The sequence below is a fragment of the Tachysurus vachellii genome, chromosome 13 (assembly GCF_030014155.1).
Source record: "Tachysurus vachellii isolate PV-2020 chromosome 13, HZAU_Pvac_v1, whole genome shotgun sequence".
In the NCBI taxonomy this organism is placed as follows: Eukaryota; Metazoa; Chordata; class Actinopteri; order Siluriformes; family Bagridae; genus Tachysurus; species Tachysurus vachellii.
Genome location: NC_083472.1, coordinates 1,047,501 through 1,065,861, shown reverse-complemented (window position 1 = coordinate 1,065,861; position 18,361 = coordinate 1,047,501). Strand labels below are relative to the sequence as shown.

The 18,361-nt window shown below is 38.2% G+C and overlaps 1 protein-coding gene across 2 annotated transcripts in view; it reads right to left on the bottom strand.

Moving 5' to 3' along the window:
- Positions 1–12,932: 12,932 nt before the first annotated feature.
- LOC132856353 (cytosolic carboxypeptidase 4) overlaps positions 12,933–18,361 on the bottom strand; it is an 86,458-nt gene continuing 81,029 nt past the window's right edge. For both annotated transcript variants that reach the window (XM_060885911.1, XM_060885913.1), the window contains exon 24: positions 12,933–15,307. In XM_060885911.1, coding sequence (XP_060741894.1) covers positions 15,007–15,307 — 301 coding nt within the window. In that variant the 3' untranslated portion in view covers positions 12,933–15,006. The remainder of the gene's footprint in view (positions 15,308–18,361) is intronic.

Here is an 18,361-nt window from a genome sequence, read left to right as displayed (position 1 = left end):
GCTGTAGGTAGAGCTATAGGTAGAGTTGCAGGTAGAGCTGCAGGTAGAGCTGCAGGTAGAGCTATAGGTAGAGCTGTAGGTAGAGCTATAGGTAGAGCTGTACCTGTAAGCAGATACAGGTGAAAGTATGAAATGTTTTATCTCCTTTATCAAATTTACCTAATTTATCTAAGACGTCCAGATCGCTGTTATTTCCTGATGTCTAATCATCAACATTGGAACCTACACTAGACCAACGCCACACACTGTAACACAGAAGTAGATGTTGATCTGGTGTAGCTTAGATGTTAATCAGACGTTGATCATATGAAGATTAGATGGGGATCAAACATAGATCAAACACAGATCAGAGGTAGATCAGACGTAGATATCCGAGTGTAACTATGTAACAGCTCACTATCAGATGTCTTGCTGTAATTTCTCAGGGATTTAGCATGGCTGTGTGTCTGCAGCCTTTTTCCTGCTCTGTCCTTCGCTAACAGCTCCGATTTTCTGGGTCATTTTTCTTCCCGAGCAGCTCTACCTTCATCCCACACCACCTGGAGAACATCTGTGGCTCGTTTTAACCTGATGTCACCAAGGTAACAGCCGCTGGCCTCCATTACTCACTTTCAATTACACCATGCTTCAACATCGAGACACTAATTACAGCTAATGTTTCACAATCCTGCTGACATCATCACTCATTCTGACATGTGATTGGACACAAGTGCAAACGCTACAAAGACAAGTAAAGAATAAAACGCTGCGTGACAGGAAGGTGATCAAACTCCATACAAACTCCATACAAACTCTACTACTAAACTCAATCTCTCTCTGTCTGTCTGTCTGTCTCTCTCTCTCTCTCTCTCTCTCTCTCTCTCTCTAATAATGTTGCGAGCTCGATGCAGACAGCGTTTCCAAACGTCCTCAATGGCTGGAAGTAAATTTCCTGTTTATTTATTATTATTATTATTATTATTATTATTATTATTATTATTATTATTATTATTATTAAAGATTTTTTTAAAGAAGCTCAATTATCTTTGACATATGTAAATGGGTTTTTTTTGGGCTGATTATCTTCTATTTAATTTAGAATCATACCAAAATCACAAACACTTCAATTCTTTTGTACTCAAAAAAAACTTTTATCTGGTGTTGAAGGTTTATTTATTTATTTATTTATTTATTTATTTATTATAGATTTTTGAGAGAAAAGCATTAATTAGCTGCTAAACAATCCACTAAAAGTGTTGTTTTGGAGCACGTCGGTCCTCCAGGCTAGAGATTAGTATTCTAGTGACAGAGGCACTGACACGAGTCCTTCAGCGTCAGCTCTCTGTGTCAGAAGGAGACGAGTCAGGCTAATGTACGGCTCACTAAAGTGCACTCATTCTTTATGTTGTGAGAGTGGACTGTGTCAGGAGAGATGAGGAGAAGTTGTGATGTGGAGGAGAACATTTGATCCGGTAAAGACTATCAGGCTTATTGTCTCGCTGGAGAGAGAGAGCGATATACAGAGAGAGAGAGAGAGAGAGAGAGAGAGAGAGAGAGAGAGAGAGATAAAGCATTAATTATGGATGAAGATATTCTCTGCACTTCTCCATCCCTTGTTAAAGCCCAGTTTCCCCACAGAAGCTCGAACCTGAGCCGTCCAACACGTAACGTCTGATTCTGACGCAATCACGCTGCACTGAGGAACAGATGAAACCCTGAAAGTTTTATGAAGACAAATCAGATTTCTATCTGGACTAAGAGCTCCTGTCATGATGTCATCAGCAGTAGGGTATGAGGTCATCACCTGATACCTCCACACGGAGACCTTTTATAGGACGCTACAGCCATGATTCCTCTCTAATCTCATTGGATCTCAGCTCAGTTTACCTTATTAATTGTTTTTAAATTATATTAATGATTTTTTTTAATAATACATAATAAATATAAGAATGAGTATATATATATTATATTATATATTCTCATGTTATTGGTACTTTAAGTTTTTAACATTATTAAGTCAGCTTTAATTTTAATAGAATGATGAAAATGAATTATGATAAGTGTGTTTTTTATTTAATAATAAAACATTTAGCATAGCTATTGTTTAGCACCGTGGCTAAAATAAACAGGTGGCATGTTTTAGGCTTAGCTACTTTAGGTAAACAGCTACGGTTATTATTAATACAGGGGAGAAAATAACAAAAAGACAATTTTAATGAAGTTTTATAATGATTTCTGTTCGTTTTATAGACCTTTACATACGTAGCATCAAAAAGGTCCTGTATCTAGCACGGTGAAGAAGCGACAAAACAGTTAGCTATTTAGCTAGTTATAATTCATTTTAGATTCCGATGTAAAAGTCAAATTAAACAGCCGTTTGATTTAATAAATACAAAACTGTTTCATTAATCCAGCAAAGCTTTGATCAAACATAAAGGGTCTTCATTATGGATCGTCATTATCTGTCCTTCAGAACATAAATGTCTTTATGACTCTAAAGTCAAACACACACGGTGTTGGTATGAGTTTTTAATCTAATGCTGTATAATATTCATTAAAATAAACGATGTAGATGATACAACCATCACGATACACATGATGATCTCCTGCCACGTGAAGCTGTGTTATTTATTTTTTTCAGGAGCTCTTGACAGATCAGATCTCTTCAGAGGTTTGGTTTGTGTCATGGCTCAACTTCAAGACCCTTTAAATATTCATACAGTGTCGCCTCACTGAAAATGATATTACACACTGATACCTCATCCACTCTCTTCTCCACCTACTCCATCTCTCTCTCTCTCCATCTCTCTCCCTCTCTCTCCATCTCTCTCCCTCTCTCTCTCCCTGTCTCTCTCTCTCCCTGTCTCTCTCTCCTTTCCTCTCTCTCTCTCTCTCTCTCTCTCTCTCTCTCTCTCGCTCTCTCTCTCGCTCTCAATCTCTCTCCCTCTCTCTGTCCCTCTCTCTTTCTTATTTCCAGGACCTCCCGGAACTATATGACTCGGGCTGAAAATGAGCACTGGAGTTAAACATCTGTCCTCAGCAGGCTTTCAGAAAGCGAGGGATAAACCTGGAGAGGTGTAGCATGGAGCTGATACTCCTAGGATGGTGAGCGCTGGGCATGGTGAGGCGTCGCTGAGATATAAAACAGTCTCACAGCTTTCGCTGATGTTCTCACTCTAAATAATAAATCACTGCATTATGCCTGTCTGTGAAACTCTAAAGAAGAGACAAATCCAGATGAGAGCACTGACACGTTCCTCAGATGTTCCTCATTTAAGACTTTTCATCCTAGATGTAATTATTTCCTGTTTACTGTGTAACTAATCATGGTCTCAATGGTTCCTGTGTTCATGTGTTACTGGGAGTGACAGAGTTGTCATGAGAAATGTGTTTGCTGCTTTTGTTCTCAGCTGTTTATTTAATTTCTCTTCAAACCCTCCCTCAGGTGAAGTTTATTATCAAGTTAAACACCATCGTAGAGCTGAGTGTGAAATGATTTACACGATTATTGGAGCGCTTAACAAAGATGACGCTGAAGGGTACAAAGTAAAGCTTAAAGCTGCTTCCTCATGATGATGACAATCAACAGCAGAAACACTGATTACATTTACTTCTAAAGTAGGCGGGGCTAATTCGATGTCAATCACCAATCACAAGGTTGATGTCACTCACCCCACCCACAAAGATTGTACCTGAGATGTGTTCCCTCTTTTAACAAAGAAAAAAAAACAGAGTGAGTGAAAGACCTCATTTATCTAAACACTCTGTCGTTATCCAAACCAGGAGCGAGCGCCAGGGGCCAAGCAATTATCTGAAGAGAAATTCTGATCGACGCAGTGATGCAGCTGTCAGAGAGCGAAGGAGCGAGAGTGATGAACGAGTATGAGTGGAGAGAGAGTGAGAGAGAGAGAGAGAGAGAGAGAGAGAGAGAGAGAGAGAGAGAGAGAGAGACTTCACCGATTGCTTGTACTGCCAGTGCTGAAACAGTACCTTCACTTTCACTCACACTCACACACACACACTCAAACACATACTCACTCACACACACACACACACACACACACACACACACACACACACACAAACACACACGCACACACTCAAAAACACATACACACACACACACATGCTCACAAACACACTCTCTCACAGTTACACACACACACAAACACACTCTCGCACACTCCCTCACTAACACACACTCACACACATACACACTCACTCCGTCACTCACACACACACTTTTTTAATAACATTTATTTTCTTCACTAGAACAAACCTTTCAAATAAATTACTTACTTACTTACGTTCTTTCTTTCTTTCTTTCTTTCTTTCTTTCTTTCGGTTTTTGCTTTTTTTTTACTTACTTCATTGCTTTCACCTCCTTTACATGTTTTGGGTAATTGACTAAACTAAATGTGTGAAAATGGGATTTTGTGGATTGATCTATTCATAAAGAGAAAGAAAGAGAGAGAGAGAGAGAGAGAGAGAGAGAGAGAGAGGGAGAGAAAGATGGACAGACCCAATGAGAGACAAACAGGAAAGCAGTGAGACAGGAGAGAGGGACAGATGAGGCCAGACGGAGAGTGAGATGTCCTGTGAGAATCGATTGGAGATGTGAAATCACGTTCCAGCTGCACTAGTGTGAAAACAAAATCTAAATCAATAAAGAACACTGTGGAGTTAATGCATGACTTCTTATTAATACATCATCGTTTCTATAGCAACAGGAGGTAATATACAGGGATACAGCGAGCACTTCACTGATGAACCAATTCATTTGTTTACAAAAGAGAAAAAGGAGTGTTGCTCAGAACAGGAAGTCTCAGTCTCAGCTTGTCTCAGAGAACAGATAAAAAGTCTGATGTGGTTCTGTAACAGTTTAATCGCTGATAAACTGATAGGAATAAAAGACTCTGGAACGTAACGTTAGAGGGAAAGAATCCACTAGAGTACGAGTACGAAGAGAGGCAGGACTTCCTTCAAGAGCGTGAAGCTTTAATAAATATAAAGATGTGAATATAAAGAGAAGTTTGTTAAGAGCTCTGCATACATGTGTTGGTGAGAGAATCAGGGGAAATGTGTTGATGAGATCTAATGAAGCAGCAGGAGAGACGAAGTGCCGTAACACTGCAGGCTTTAACACACATCTGTTCATCTGATGACCTCGGGGAAGAGAGAGGGGGGTGGGGGGAGGGAGAGAGGGAGAGAGAGAGAGAGAGAGAGGGAGAGAGAGGGAGAGAGAGAGCGAGAGAGAGTGAGAGAGGAAGAGAGACAGAGAGAGAAAGAGAGAGAGAGAGAGATTGATGTGAGAATGTTTCATTCTTCTTTTATTAATACACAATAGAACCTAAACAGCTGAAATGTTCAGTGTTATTATTAATTCATGATTAAGATGAAAATCTCTGGATCGCAGCGTTAACGTTCACAGGAGTGAATTTACATTATAAAACCGAGCAGCCAATCAGATTGCAGCATGCAAATGAAGGTCTTTCAGTGAACTTCTTTTTATTTTTATTATTAATTTACACTTTCACACAAATTCACACGTGGATCAAGTTATATTCATATTTCATATTCATAGTTCATATTTTTTCACATATCGATGCTATTGGTCAGTCCCCACGTGGGTCTGTTATTTTTACAAGTTATTAACCAATCTAAAGTCTTGAAAATAGCTTGAGCGCAAATCTCATAACTCCATTGGACACTTCAACTGTCCACCTCTTCCTCACTCCGTGGGAGAGCTTCACGTCATATTTCTCCTCAAGAAGAGTCGCAACGAATCAACACGTCTTCTGAGGTAAATGTCTTCAAAACACTGGGCTCAAAGAAAAAAAAATCTTGACCCCCGCTAGTTCTGGTGCTCGTCTGAGGACAGGAATTTAGCGCAAGACAATCCACTGTAACGCGGACTAAACCCTGTGTACTGCAGATAAGGTACGGCGTTTTTTTAATCACCTGAAAAATAACGGTTTTGGAGATACGAGGATTCCGTCTGACAGCGACGACATGTTAAATAAAGTTCATTCTGAAATCCGAAAGTTTGTTATGAAGTGACGTTACCACAGAAAGCTCGCTGTCAGAAGCTCTGAGGCTAAAACCTGTGGGGAAATTTTCCCTAAAACAGGGTGACGGAAACCTTTATAAATGAAGTGTGAAGAGATTTTTGTCTGTTGTTGCAGAACACTTTGAGAAGTGAACAAACAGTTCTGTCGTTAGGAATTAATGTGCTGAAACGCCGCATTCAATAAGTCTGAGAAGCGAGGGAACGGTGTGTAATAACGGCTATAAAACTCTAGTCTACATTCATTTAAGCAGCAGAACGGGTGTAGAGCAGCGGGCCGGCGTGTCCACCAGCTGCTCCTTCTGCTGCCAGCTTTTACCACTTAAACATTTATAACGCCCAGATCCAGCAAGCTGCCATTACTTATTTAAAGCTGCTTTTTGCTCGGCTTTCTCTCGCCGTACTGATAGAATACAAACACGCCTCGGCTATTTGTACTCCACTCTGCCCTCGCTCCTGTCCGTGATCGGAAAGGCAAACAGAATAAGGTCGCTTCCTCTTAAGACACGCTGTGGTTTACAGTCACTGACGTTCTCCTGAGTCTGAAGAAGGATTGTAGAAGAAGAGCAGGTAAAAAAAAACAAACACTAAAAAACTGCTGGGAATTTTGTCTTCCTCAGTTTCAGAGGTACAGATGTGGGGGAGGGAGGATGCTCATGGTAGATAAAATGTCCTTACCTTTAATTATGGGCGGGTTTTTGTAACTTAGGGGCGTGGCCTGTCCAGTATACATATATATATATATATATATATATATATATATATATATATATATATATATATATATATATATACAGCATATTTACTTAACTGAGCAAACAATGCACCATAATTCCTGTGTTAAAATAAGTAGTGTGAAAACCTGTGTGTGTGTGAGTAAATGTGAGTGTGCGTGTGTGTGTGTGTGTGTGTGTGTGTGTGTGCATATGATAAGTTATCTGAGTATACAGATCATCCATCCTGGGATGTGACCAACAGAACCCACTCATCCTACGCTGCTCTGACATCACACTGATCAGGGGGTCAATATTATTGCACAAGGTCCTATACATTGATACGTACAGGATTAAAACCCACTTCACTCTCTGTTCAGATCATTGTGCACGCACATGAGGTCATGGGGTTAATGGAGACGGTGATCCCACACACACACACACACACACACACACACACACACAGCGTGAACATGAAAACGATTTTTCTATAAAAGCCACAGCCTGAGCAAAGAGGAAGAGGAAGTGGTTAATAAAGTACAGTGCGGCGGAGCTTCAGGGGAGTTTTAAACTGCAGGCTACCAGGAAGAAGGTTTCCAGGTCAAATCCCTTCATGATCTCCACCGTGGATGCTGTGACCCTCTGCTCCTGCACACACAACTCAACATCTATCCAGCTAGAGGATGAAAACAGAGATTATAACTAAGATATTTATAACTGAAACAACACAGGAATAAACTTTAATCAATCCCTTGGGATTAATATGTAAAAAAAAAAGGTTTTCTCCTGTCTGTCTCATGTCCGTGTTGACGACTGAACGTCTTCCTCACGTCTCGCTCCACAGTGGTGTTAATATGAAGCTCATATGAAAGTAAACACTCAGGACTTTAAGAATTTGTAGAGTTTCATCACTATTTCTGTTTTTCTCTACAACACTAGAGGTGATAGATTTATAGAAAACACTTAATTACTTCCACACAGATGTTTGTGTGTTCAGAGTAAATGTTGATATCAAACCCATTTCTGCTGCGAGAAGCTCCGAGTGTTTGTTCATCTAAAAATCAGCTCAGATTTCTCTTCAACCCTAAAATTCAGTGTAAGATCATCAACAGAGGGACAAAAACACGTCTAAAACACGTTTCTTTACACTGAGAGAAAACGTCCTGTACGTCAGAACGCTGGTGCGTCGGGAGAACGAGTTAATAAAATCATCTCAGCGTCTTCTCAGCAATCTGTCCGTCACCTCAGAAGCTGTAAAAGGTCCTCACGCTTTGTCTGTGTGAATAAATGAAGACTTTTTTCCTGCTTTTTAACAGCCTTCAGGATGATGATGAACGTCTCCGGCACAGACGGATGAAGTGTCTGTATTTACACCAGGCTTCAAGGCCTTGATAAAAACACACAGCATTCACTATTCATTAGTTGGATAAAATCAAAGAAGAAGAGATATACAGAGAGAGAGAGAGAGAGAGAGAGAGAGAGAGAGAGAGAGAGAGAGAGGAAGTCTTTAGCCAGCGGTAGTCTATCATTCCTGTACAGCACAGTTGCCTCTGAAACATATAGACATGCTAATTTAATTTCATGTTTCATTGGCTCATTGAAAAGCTCTAGCTGTAGCCTACACCCTGTGTGTATGTTTGTGTGTGTGTGTTTGTGTGTGTTTGTTAGTGTGTGTGTGTGTGTGTGTTTGTTAGTGTGTGTTTGTGTGTGTGTTTGTTATTATGTGTGTTTGTGTGTGTTTGTTAGTGTGTGTGTGTGTTTCTTTGTTAGTGTGTGTGTGTGCTTGTTAGTGTGTGTGTTTGTTAGTGTGTGTGTGTTTGTTTGTGTGTGTGTGTGTGTTTGTGTGTGTTTGTTAGTGTGTGTGTGTTTGTTTGTTTGTGTGTGTGTGTTTGTTTGTGAGTGTGTGTGTGTGTGTTTGTTAGTGTGTGTTTGTGTGTGTGTGTTTGTTAGTATGTGTGTTTGTGTGTGTTTGTTTGTGTGTGTGTGTTTCTTTGTTAGTGTGTGTGTGCTTGTTAGTGTGTGTGTTTGTTAGTGTGTGTGTGTTTGTTTGTGTGTGTGTGTGTTTGTGTGTGTTTGTTAGTGTGTGTGTGTGTTCGTTTGTTTGTGTGTGTGTGTGTGTTTGTTTGTGTGTGTGTGTTTGTTTGTGTGTGTGTGTTTGTTTGCGAGTGTGTGTGTGTGTGTTTGTTTGTGAGTGTGTGTTTGTTTGTGTGTGTTTGTTTGTGAGTGTGTGTGTGTGTGTGTGTTTGTGAGTGTGTGTGTGTCTGTGTGTGTGTGTGTGTTTGTGTGTGTGTGTGTGTGTGTGTGTGTGTGTGTGTGTGTGTGTGTGTGTGTGTGTGTGTGAGAGAATTTTTCTCTGACACCTCCGTCATGTTCGGTCGCTCTCTGGTGCTCAGAAAGATCTGTCATGAAGCAAATGATCTCGTTAGAGGATTTCGAGGCAGAAGCTGGGACACAAACTCGAGAACTTTTACAACATTTCATACTAAAATAAAGAAATACATTTACAATGAATTTATTTTTATACAGCAGCTATAATCAGTGTTTCCCTCACCAACCTGATGATGATGAGGATGATGATGATGGTTGCGAGCAACTTCTCTGTGAAACATCAACCTTTCTGCTTCACTTCACTGAGGAACAACTGTCCTGTTTCCACTGTGAAGCAGAACAAGAACAAAGGAAGGAGGGAATAAAAGATAATGAAATGCAGCAGCCACAGTGTGGAAAAATCAGGTTACGCTTCTGTGCCCTAGCTTTAGTCTCGCTTTCTTTCTCTCCATGTCCTCATTCTCTCTCTCTCTCTCTCTCTCTCTCTCTCTCTCTCTCTCTCTCTCTCTCTCTCTCGCTCTGTCTTTTCTTCTCGTTCTTTCAGGAGCAATCGCTCTAATCTAATCTAATGAAATGCTCTGATGTGCAGGAGGATGCGTGAAGCTCGATCAGTGATAACTTACATCCAGCAACTTGGAAATAAATGAGAGTCAAATAAATGAATACTCAAATATTTATTACTTAAATTAGTGATAAATTATTAATTACTAATTTTTACAAGAAGTTGTTTTTATGAATGAATGAATGAATGAATGAATCCAGACCTTTAAGACCTTTTAATTCTCGTTTTTATATTTCAACAGCGCAGCATGTGAAACCTCATATGACATAAAACCAGGATGTAGCTGAACAACACTAAACAAAAACAGAGTGATGAGACGAAACAGCAAACATCCCGACGTGAGGGGAACGACGTCACTCTGATCCATGAGGGAAAGTCGGATATCAAGAAACAAACAGCTGGTCAATGGTAATTGTTTTGATTAGATTTTGTTTTTTGTTTGTTTTTATTTGGTTTTGTTTTGTCATAGTTTACTTTTGTTACATTTTGTTTTGTTTTGGTTTCATTTAATTTTGTTTTGATCTCATTTCATCTTGTTTTGTTTTGGTTTCATTTCATTTTGTTTTGTTTCATTTTGTTTTGTTTTTGTTTTGGTTTCATTTTGCTTTGTTTTGGTTTTGTTTTGTTTTTGTTTTGTCATAGTTTACTTTTGTTACATTTTGGTTTCGTTTTGGTGTCATTTCATCTTGTTTTGTTTTCATTTTGTTTTGGTTTGGTTTCAATTAATTTCATTTCATTTTGTTTTGTTTTGGTTTCATTTCATTTTGTTTTGTTTCATTTTGTTTTGTTTTTGTTTCATTTCATTTTGTTTGTTTTTATTTGGTTTTGTTTTGTCATAGTTTACTTTTGTTACATTTTGGTATCGTTTTGTTTTGTTTTGGTTTCATTTCATTTTGTTTTGGTTTCATTTTGCTTTGTTTTGGTTTCATTTCATTTCATTTTGTTTTTGTTTCATTTTGTTTTGTTTTGCTCTCCCTGGTCACTGTTTGTCACGTGTTTGGAGCTCATGTCAGTTCAGATGTCTTTCTTTCTCCTACTGATTTGTTGTTTCTTGTTTTTAAACATTGTGTTTTGGAGACAATGTTGTTACTACCAGGAAAACATCTGCACTCACAATTATTTGTTTGTTTGTTTTGTTGGATGGATGTGAATGAGGTGGTGGAGGTCAGTGAAGTTCAGTTCTACACAAATTTAAACATTATCCTAACAGCAGTTAGTTGTGTTTCTTTTAATTTATTTACTTCTCATATTACAGACTTCTGAAAGTCCTTGAAGCTTTTTATTTGTGAGTTTCCTAAACCATGAAATTTTCTTCAGGAAATCAGAAATGTCACACGTCCCAAAATCATCTCCAGTCAGGAAATAAAGTAAAAAATAAACTCATAAAATAAAATATTATTGAATAATCTGCTAAAATAATAAAAAGAAAAACAATAAAAAAAATTATAATAATGTTTGAAATTGGAAACTTGCTTCTGTCATATGTTTGTGGTGGAAAACCGAAAAGCGATTTTTTTATTATATCTAATTTACTTGTTTAATTTATTATTTATTTAAATAGGAGTTTAACTCCAGCATAATTTCTGAGATAATTACAAGGAATTTTGTATAAATTATTCATTGGTTTGTTGTGTAATGAATAAAACATAATTTAATTTGTTATCATCATCATCATCATCATCATCATCAAGGAACCTAGTAACCTATAGATGACTTTGACCTCCTTCAGATTCAAGCTTTAATTTCATTACCATCATTATCATCATCATCATCATCATCATCATCATCATCATCATCGCTGTCAGTGTCACATCATTGTCGTCATCATCATTATTGTAATCATCATTGTTGTGGTCGTCATCATCATCATCTTCATTAAGTTCGTCAACACCATCATCATCATCATCATCATCATCATCATCATCACATCATCCTCATCATTATTGTTCCCGACATTATCACTGTTGTTATAATAATCATCACCAACATCATTATCATCAACTTCATCATCATCATCGTCATTATCATCACCTTCATCATCATTGTCAATATTATCATCATCATCATCACCGTTGTCCTCGGTGCCATCATCATCATCATCATCACCATTGGCAGTGCTGGTGTCGTCATCATCATCATCATCATCATCATCATCATCATCATCATTATCATGACTGACAGGAAGCTCTACAGGAAGCTCAGCAGCAGGAAGACAGCAATTAAGAAGAGAGAGAGGGAGTGTGTGTGTGTGTGTGTGTGTGTGTGTGTGTGTGTGTGTGTGTGTGTGTGTGTGTGTGTGTGTGTGTGCTTGCAGTGCTCCGTACCTGCAGCATATCAGTGTAGTGGAGCTGTGTGAGGTTCTTCCTCACGCTGTGATTTAATGATCTGTTCTATAAGTGAAGAGCAGCGCAGGATTACAGACAGAACAGACGTAACGAGGAGGAGACACAGACTTCAGTCTCATAAAGAACAACACAGATATTTATGTACAACTGCTCTTTTATCTCCTCTGAGGTTTCCTGCTGTGTTTAAACTTATTTTACTGACTAAGAACCAAAGAAAAAGCTAAATTTAAGAGGCTCAATTAGCAAAACAAACACACTGAGGTCTTTTATTAGCAGTGTTAGCAGCGGTGTGTCAGGATTTAGCATCGTGTTTCCTTCTGGGTTTTTTTTGTAGTTTTAGCTTTGAAATAAAGAGAGTAAAAATATCAGACTGAGTGTTTAAGAGGGAGATAAAATAATGATAAAGACTAATTTCATTTAATTGTCAGTTAACAAACAAACCGCTAGTTACACACGGTAGTTAGCTAATGTTACAGGACGTAGCCAAAGAAAGATATCTGATGTTGGATAAAGCTGAGATAATATCCCTAAACATTACGGAGTTAGAAAATATCTCAAAATAAACCTGACTAGAAAACATGACAAGCTTCCCTCAAAGGTAACTAGCTGGTTAACATTCACCTGAATACAACCCATTAAACTGTTGCTAGGTAACGTTACTGAACTTCCACCATTCGATGCTAGCTAACAGCAGATTAATCAGAATATCAGCTAACTCACGGCCGTGTTAACCAAACGGATCCTGAGGAAGATGTTGGAGCTCAATGTGAGGAGCATCACGGAGAACAGGATCCAAAATAAACATCAAACGTTTTTCTCAAAAGTTAATTATTTTAGTTCATTCACCCTTTGTGTTTAAGTATAATATATAATAAATATATCAGGGAAGAAAATCTGGTGACAGAATGACAGCAAGAAAAAACTTAGAATAGAAATAATTTCAGAATTTTATTTTATTTTTATTTTTAATCCAGTTTTCAGTAATTCTCTTTACAGACACGAGACTGCAGGATGTTGGTGTTTACATTATTTTAGTGTTTGAATTTAAAAGTGTATATTTGTGTGAACCAATGAGTGTGTTTCTGTGTGAGTGAGCATGTAATTTTGTGTGTTTGTGTTTATAAGTGTGTTTGTGTGTCCATGTGTGTGTTTATGTCTTTAGGTATTAGTGTGTGTGTGTGTATTTGTGTGTTTGTTTAAGTGTGCAAGTGTTTGTGTGTCCATGTGTGCGTTTATGTGTTTATGTATTAGTGTGTGTGTATTTGTGTGTATGTTTGTGTGTGCAAGTGTTTGTGTCTCCATGTGTGCGTTTATGTGTTTATGTATTAGTGTGTGTGTATTTGTGTGTATGTTTAAGTGTGCAAGTGTTTGTGTGTCCATGTGTGCGTTTATGTGTTTATGTATTAGTGTGTGTGTATTTGTGTGTATGTTTGTGTGTGCAAGTGTTTGTGTGTCCATGTGTGCGTTTATGTGTTTATGTATTAGTGTGTGTGTATTTGTGTGTGTATGTTTAAGTGTGCGTGTGTTTGTTTGAGTGCATGTGTCTGTGTGTGATTATGTGTGTGTGTACAGTATGTGCCTGTGTGTGTGTGTGTGTGTGTTACACAGATTCAGCACACACAGTGACAGTATCTGTATTAATCCTTACACTAATCAGATAAATAAACACTTTACAGAACTTCAGTGTGAGAAATCAGATGTACAGAATATAGAACATTAAGTGCTGCTGTTGTGTCATTTTAATAAACTTTTAGAATAAATGAAGAAACCTTTTACATTCTTTACATAAAATATGACAAATTATTCTAAAAACAATTTACATTCACTTCCTTTTTACACTTTCTATGTCTCGGAAATAATAATAATAATAATAATAATAATAATAATAATAATAATAATAATAATAATAATAATTAATTTCTTTTTATTTCTGTAGTGTAATTGATCATTAATATCAGATGTTCAGCTCAGGCCTGGAGGAGTTCAACACTAAGCACGAGTGGTAAATAATGTGTTGTCTCACAGCGAGACACCTCCAGAGTTTAAATGTCAGAGTTGTGTCACTGCTATTTGTGTAGAAAAGAAGATTGTAATTACTTTCTGAAGTTAGTTCACTCCCATTTCTTATAGAACAAAATATTCTGAGTCCTTTTTTTCTGTTTTTAAATGAAATGTGCGTGTTTAGTGATCCATCACATCCCTAGTGCAAAGTCTCCTCTAACTGTCCTTTAATTCGTGAAACATTAAAATAAAACATCACATCACAGGTAAGCACAGGATGGGGGAGAATGCGCTAAGCTAGCTAATGTAGCTAAATTCTTAAAAATAAAGTGGATTTATTGGATCGTTTTTGTGTTTCGGGTCATTTACGTGATCTGAAGTCATTGTGTCGCTAATTATGTGCATGTTAAATGCTCATTAATATGCAAACACGTTTGAATATTCAAATGCATATTATTCAGGGACAGCTGAATTTCCGACCAGAGTAGCTTGGAATTCCCACTGGGAATTCTTACTTTTCAAATAAGATTCAAGACATTTGTTCTTTGATTAAATCTAGAAAATTCTTCAGTTCTCACATCATCCTGAGCGTTGAAGTTAAAGTCCCGAGGATTAACTGGCTAACCCTAGACAAGCTTTAATATTCCTGGAAACGATGACTTCAGAGGTCAGAGGTCGTATCACTAACAAGTTTTTTTCATAGCACTTTTGTCAGGTATGTTAGTATAGTGTGAGAAGGAAAATCTTATATAAAAATGCTAACCCTTTCTTGCTAATACATTTATTAATAATTTTTAAATAATTTTGTTAATAATTTTTTACTACTGAAGTCATAATTATTGTGAGTAAAGTTTTTAGCTCTGCTTGTTATTAGCCTCATTAAGCCTCCTAGCTTTAGAACGAAAGAAGCACATTTACCGCTACACATCACTGCTATATTAATATCAACAGATTTGCTAGTTAGCTGCCAATAAATTGTGTTGTGTCCAGCTACAGATGTTTGTTTGAGCCTTAAAGCTCGTCTCTATAATTAAAGCATGAATGTTCTAAAGAAGCTGATTTTTGTCCAGCTCCTAGCTCAGGTAGGTGTTGTTGATGTTGAGTCTCTAATGGATCCTGATGGCAGGCGCGAGGGAACACGGACGACTTCCTGCACCAGCTTTTCCTGCTGCCGTCTTCACCGTCCTCAACCTCATCGCCACTCCTCGTGTTTCTGTCGACTTCTTCGTCCAGCTCGTTAGCGCTGAGGTTCTCAGTGTAGGACGAGTACTCGATGTTCTCTACACATGGAGGCTCGTCATCCTCAAAGCAGCTGAGAAGAGAAAGCAGCAAGATTATAGATGAGAAGATACGAAGGTCTCGACTGAGAAGAATTCATTCATCTTCTACCGCTTATCCGAACTACCTCGGGTCACGGGGAGCCTGTGCCTATCTCAGGCGTCATCGGGCATCAAGGCAGGATACACCCTGAACGGAGTGCCAACCCATCACAGGGCACACACACACACACTCTCATTCACTCATGCAATCACACACTACGGACAATTTTCCAGAGATGCCAATCAACCTACCATGCATGTCTTTGGACCAGGGGAGGAAACCGGAGTACCCGGAGGAAACCCCCGAGGCACGGGGAGAACATGCAAACTCCACACACACAAGGTGGAGGCGGGAATCAAACCCCCAACCCTGGAGGTGTGAGGTGAACATGCTAACCGCTAAGCCACCATGACCCACAACTGAGAAGAATAAAAAATAAATTTGATTAGCATGAATTAGCTACTTCAGAGACAATTATCTAGATTTAACACTTGATTTTGCAGATAAGATATTTTGTATTTGAAGACGTGATACAAGAGAAACGTGGAACTCATTTACATTTAAAGTTCCTCTGCTCTTTTCCTCAGCCACAGCTTCTCAGTTGTGTAGCTTTAAAAAATCTGATTTGTATCGATGTTAAATAGACAATTAAATAAAACAATTTGACGACAGAACAACTGCAGTGAGATTTCTCAGCTCGGATCCTTTTGAAGGTTCAATCTTCTGGTTACGCTTCAAATTTACTAATCACATAAAAATAATAAAACAGAACAGCTCCTGACCTTCAGTGAGAAGGCGTGAACATTAAACCCGGTCACACACTAATCAGAAAAAATCCACACACACCCGTGGAGTGTGTGTGTGTGTGTGTGTGTGTGTGTGTGTGTGTGTGTGTGTGTGAGAGAGAGAGTGTGTGGGGGGTGTTTGTATGTGTTTGGGGGGGTTGTATGTGTGTGTGTAAGCGTGTGTGTGTGTGTGTGCGCATGTGTGTGGAAATTAAAAGGAAAATAACATCTGGTTAGGAGAAATGTTGTATTTTTTTCTCAGTGATTATTGAGTGGAGATGAGATGAGATGAGACGAGACGAGCGCCTCGGTGGGGGTTCGAGGCACGAGACGGCGACCTTTTGGAAAAACACATCACGTCCTCCTGCTGGCAAATATGAAGCAATTTGTTGTGCAGTGCGTCAACACGAGAGGGCCGTCGATTTTATTACACATCAAGGACAAACACAGAAAACACACACACATGCACACACACACTGCAGTATGTCATTATTGTTATTAGTAGTAGTAGTACTAGCATTATTAGTAGTAATAGTATTAGTATTATTAGGATTACTGGGCTTCAGGATCTCAGTTTTAAGGGTGCAAATAAAATTATTAATAAAATACTGCATGTGTTGTAATGTAAATTATTTATTTATTTATTTATTATTCTGATTGCTTTGTTGGCATAGTTATTTACAAATGAATTGTTTGTATAGTGTGTAGAGTGTATAGTGTGTAGATTGTATAGTGTGTAGAGTGTGTAGAGTGTATAGTGTGTAGAGTGTATAGTGTGTAGAGTGTATAGTGAGTAGAGTGTGTAGTGTATAGTGTGTAGAGTGTATAGTGTGTAGAGTGTATAGTGAGTAGAGTGTGTAGTGTATAGTGAGTAGAGTGTATAGTGAGTAAAGTGTGTAGTGTATAGTGTGTAGAGTGTATAGTGTGTAGTGTGTAGTGTATAGTGTGTAGAGTGTGTAGAGTGTATAGTGTGTAGTGTATAGTGTGTAGAGTGTATAGTGAGTAGAGTGTGTAGTGTGTAGTGTATAGTGTGTAGAGTGTATAGTGTGTAGTGTGTAGTGTATAGTGTGTAGAGTGTATAGTGTGTAGAGTGTATAGTGAGTAGAGTGTGTAGTGTGTAGTGTATAGTGTGTAGAGTGTATAGTGTGTAGAGTGTAGTGGTATTGTGTGAAGAGTGTAGTAGAGTGTATGAGGTATAGTGAGGTAGAGTAGTGTATAATGTGTAGTGTAGAGTGTGTAGAGTGTATAGTGTGTAGTGTATAGAGTATAGTGAGTAGAGTGTAGTGTACGTGAGTAGATGTGTGTAGAGTGTAGTGTAGATGTATATGAGTAAAGTGTATAGTTGTGTAGTGTGTAGAGTGTTAGTGTGCTATATGATTGACTGAGTGTATAGTGTGTAGAGTGTATAGTGTGTAGTGTATAGTGAGTAGAGTGTGTAGTGTGTAGTGTATAGTGTGTATAGTGTATAGTGTGTAGTGTGTAGTGTATAATGTGTAGTGTAGAGTGTGTAGAGTGTATAGTGTGTAGTGTATAGTGTATAGAGTATAGTGAGTAGAGTGTGTAGTGTATAGTGTGTAGAGTGTATAGTGTGTAGAGTGTATAGTGAGTAGAATGTATAGTGAGTAAAGTGTATAGAGTGTATAGTGTGTAGAGTGTATAGTGTGTATAGTGAGTAGAGTGTATAGTGAGTAAAGGGTGTAGAGTGTATAGTGAGTATAGTGTGTAGTGTGTAGTGTATAGTGTGTAGAGTGTGTAGTGTATAGTGGGTAGAGTGTATAGTGTGTAGAGTGTATAGTGTGTAGAGTGTATAGTGTGTATAGTGTGTAGAGTGTATAGTGAGTAGAGTGTATAGTGTGTAGAGTGTATAGTGTGTATAGTGTGTAGTGTGTAGTGTATAGTGTGTAGAGTGTATAGTGAGTGGAGTGTATAGTGTGTAGAGTGTATAGTGAGTATAGTGTGTAGTGTGTAGTGTATAGTGTGTAGTGTGTAGTGTATAGTGTATAGTGTGTAGTGTATAGTGTGTAGTGTATAGTGTATAGTGTGTAGAGTGTATAGTGTGTAGTGTATAGTGTGTAGTGTGTAGTGTGTAGTGTGTAGTGTGTAGTGTATAGTGTGTAGAGTGTATAGTGAGTAGAGTGTGTAGTGTGTAGTGTATAGTGTGTATAGTGTATAGTGTGTAGTGTGTAGTGTATAATGTGTAGTGTAGAGTGTGTAGAGTGTATAGTGTGTAGTGTATAGTGTATAGAGTATAGTGAGTAGAG